This window comes from Myotis brandtii, unplaced genomic scaffold (genome assembly GCF_000412655.1).
Source record: "Myotis brandtii unplaced genomic scaffold, ASM41265v1 scaffold561, whole genome shotgun sequence".
Lineage (NCBI taxonomy): Eukaryota > Metazoa > Chordata > Mammalia > Chiroptera > Vespertilionidae > Myotis > Myotis brandtii.
Window position 1 is genome coordinate 830154 of NW_005370085.1, and position 3191 is coordinate 833344.

A 3191-nucleotide genomic window follows, 5' to 3' on the forward strand; every position below is an offset into this window, starting at 1 on the left:
GGGTCCAGGGTTCGATTCCAGTCAAGGGCATGTACCTTGGTTGCAGGCACATCCCCAGTAGGGGGTGTGCAGGAAGCAACTGATCGATGTTTCTCTCTCATCGATGTTTCTAACTCTCTATCACTCTCCCTTCCTCTCTGTAAAAAAAAATCAATAAAATATATTTAAAAAAAAAAAAAAAGAAAGGAATATGTTAGTAGATAGTAGATAGTAGATAGAGGGGAAATATCTCTCCCTGGCTTATGAGTTTCAAAAGCCAGGGCTCTTGAAGAATGGGAAGATACGCGTAGCCTTTCCATTGGATAAAAGATGTGAGATGAAACACTGTGAGTGTAAGCTCTACTCCACTCCCTCTGCTACCAGACTAGTTGGAGAGTCTGCACTTGACTTTCTCCCACATTTATGTAATCGTCCTTTCGTTCCCTCCTTAATCTCAAATGCATAAAAGAAACTGCAAACTGTTAGTCTCAGAAGTATTTTTCTCAGTCCATGGAGATCTTGCTTGCAGGCAGGCATATCCTCTGTTTGACTCAAATAAAGTATCATAAAAACTCTCTACAGGTTTGGATGTTCTTACATCGATGCAATATCAGCCCTTTCTCATCTGTCCAGCCTCATCCTCTGGCTCCTTGTCTAGAACATTACCCTCTGGCCACACTAGACTGTTGATCAGCTCCCTGTTCACATCCTGTCCCTTTTCACTTTTGCTCCTGGGGTTCCTATGCATGGAGTGCCTCTCACTCCTTGTTGTCCTTCCCCTCCACCTGGCCAACTACTGCTCAACCTGTGAGACTCAGATGCCACCTCCTCCTGGAAGTCCTCCCTGATCACCCCATCCTTCCTTTGTGCTCCCAGATGGCAAGCTGCACTATGTGGACATAGTTGTTGTCTTCTCCCTTACTGATCAGAGTGCCTTGGGAACAACATCCGGTCTTCCTTAATTCTGCTGACCCTGCTTCTGGCATGGCAGCTCGCCCTGAGCTGTTGCTCAACAAAGCTCTGTTGAATTCTTGGGTAAGTGAACGACCCTCCCCTGAGACATGGATGGCTGGGGTGGAGATGGCGGAAATGGGTGGGAGGGGTGGGTGGGGCGGGGCCCAGGCTCACCAGTGCAGAGCAGGCCTATGCAGATCCATCGGAACAGTTGTGCGTGCTCCCTGTGGAAGCGCCTCACTCTCAGGGCGGCCTGCTGGGTCCTCCTAGGGAAAGACCAGAGGGTCCACAAGTGGCCCCCAGACTCCCGTCCCCATGGGGATCCTCAGCACCTCCAGGTAGAAGCTGCTCCAATAAAATGGTGACATGGGGTGAGCCAGGCACTGGCCTTGACATCCCACAGTGAGGAAGAGCAACTCCAGCCCAGAGCAAACCGAGGAAAGGCTCAGGCTACTCAGCACCACCCCAGTGATAACCCTGCCTGCAGAGCTGGAGGGGAATGACCTGCCAGCAGGAAGAACTTACCAGCAACCAGCTACCAAACAACATGCACAAATCATGCCGGCTGCCTCCCTCCTGTCCCATGGAGCAAGGTGGAGAGGCTCCCACCTCTGCATTTACTCCCTTGGGACCCGGGACACTCCTCGCTGAGTCAGTAGTCCTTCCGGAGACATGGCAACAGCCCCCTTTATGCCCCAGCTGTGACCCCACTGCCTTCCAGGCCCAGTGCAATGCCAGTTCTTGCCTGGTCATTTGGTCACTGGCCTAGCCCTGCAGTAGAGGCTGGAATCTGAATAGCCGCTGTGGTCCCACAGGCTGCACACTCGGAGCTCATTAGGCATCAGCTGCTGTTTTAAGGACCCTCTCTTCCCTCTCTCTGTCCCATCTCCCACCTCCTAAGTGCATCTTTCCCAATCTCGCTCCAGGACAGACAGATGGAACCCCTGCCTCCTGTTCTCCTCAACTCAGGACTGGCCAGTGAGGACCCCAGTGGGCCTAGGTATTGGGAGACCTAGTTCTAGGCTCCTACTTGCTGCCTGTGTGGCCTGGGCCTATCCCCTTCCTTCAGCCTTCCCATGTGAAAAGAGGGGCCTGACCAAGTCCAGAGGTTTTCAAACTAAGCCTCAAGGTTCCCCAAGGTGCCCAGAGACTGAATGGTTAAGAGGGGGGCCAGTCTGGTTTGGGGGTCCCATCCAAGTTAAACCATGAGCAGCCCCGCAGCATATTTGGGGGTTTCCAATGGGATTTCACTCTGGCTGCTTCAAAGCAGGTTGGGAGCCTCGGGCCTGGCGCACTCATTTGCTAAATCGTGTTTTCTCCTTCCTTCAGCAAAGATACAGGGAGTTGCCTTTCTACCTGGCAGAGAGCATGCTCCCACCCCTGCTCCCCACCCCTGCTCCCCGTGGTGGCCTCCTCCCCTACCCTGCCTGCATCCCCTCCTGGAGACCACCTACCTTCCTGAGAGGGGCTCCTGGCTGGCTTCGTTCAAATCGTTCCGGTCCTCCGCATGGTTCAAGTCACTGCCCGGGGTCCGGCCTTCCTCCTAAAGCCACCAGAGAGTGACCACAGTGTCTCTGCCACCCCAAGTGAGAACTGGAGCTGGGGGCCCAGAATGGGAGAGGCCCTGGCTGCCACCAGGAGTGGGCTGGGGTGGGGGCTGGGCTTTTGCACAGGAAGTAATTAGAGGTCAACGGAAATTCTGCAGAGCATGCATTGAGCACCTACTGTGTGCTGGGCTCTGTGCTAGGGAGGGACACTCAGCTGTGCCTGAGCTGTGGCTGCTGGGGAGTCCCAAGCAGGGCCTCCTGGTCGTGCAGCCCCAGGACACCAATAACCTCACAGTCTGTGGAGTTGGGTTCTGACATGTAGGGGGGGTTACTCTTGCAAATTACGATGTGAAAGGTGCACCCTGGGTTGTGCAGTGTGGTGAAGGGGAGGGAACTAGGGGAGGGAAGAGGGTGTCATTTTAGGCTCCAGAGTTCTGGGTGGTGGGCCCCAACCTGGCCATTCCACAGCAAGGACATGCCTGCCAGCTCCTCAAAGGCTGAGACTTCCTCAGGGACCCTCACCCCCACGCCACTCCCACCCCCACGTGCTTTCTCTTTCTCATCCTTTAAATCCCAGCCCGACGGCTCCTCCTTGTTGAGACCTTCCTGACCTTTCAGACTAGGGCAGGCCCTACTGGCACGTGGTGGGCACACAAGTGTTTAAGAAGTGAAATAAGGGGCTGCTCTGCACTGAGGAGGCCAGCACACAGG

The 3191-nt window shown here is 54.5% G+C and overlaps 1 protein-coding gene across 4 annotated transcripts in view; it reads right to left on the reverse strand.

Annotated features, from left to right (window-relative positions):
• The window catches only part of SLC28A1 (solute carrier family 28 (concentrative nucleoside transporter), member 1), a 52705-nt gene that overhangs the window by 37170 nt on the left and 12344 nt on the right, over positions 1–3191 (reverse strand). For 3 of the 4 annotated variants that reach the window (XM_005878472.2, XM_005878470.2, XM_005878471.2), the window contains exons 3-4: positions 2388–2476; positions 1108–1199 (exon numbers count right to left, since the gene is read on the reverse strand). In XM_005878472.2, the coding sequence (XP_005878534.1) occupies positions 1108–1199; positions 2388–2476 (181 nt within the window). The remainder of the gene's footprint in view (positions 1–1107; positions 1200–2387; positions 2477–3191) is intronic. The other variant, XM_014549615.1, reaches the window with a different exon arrangement.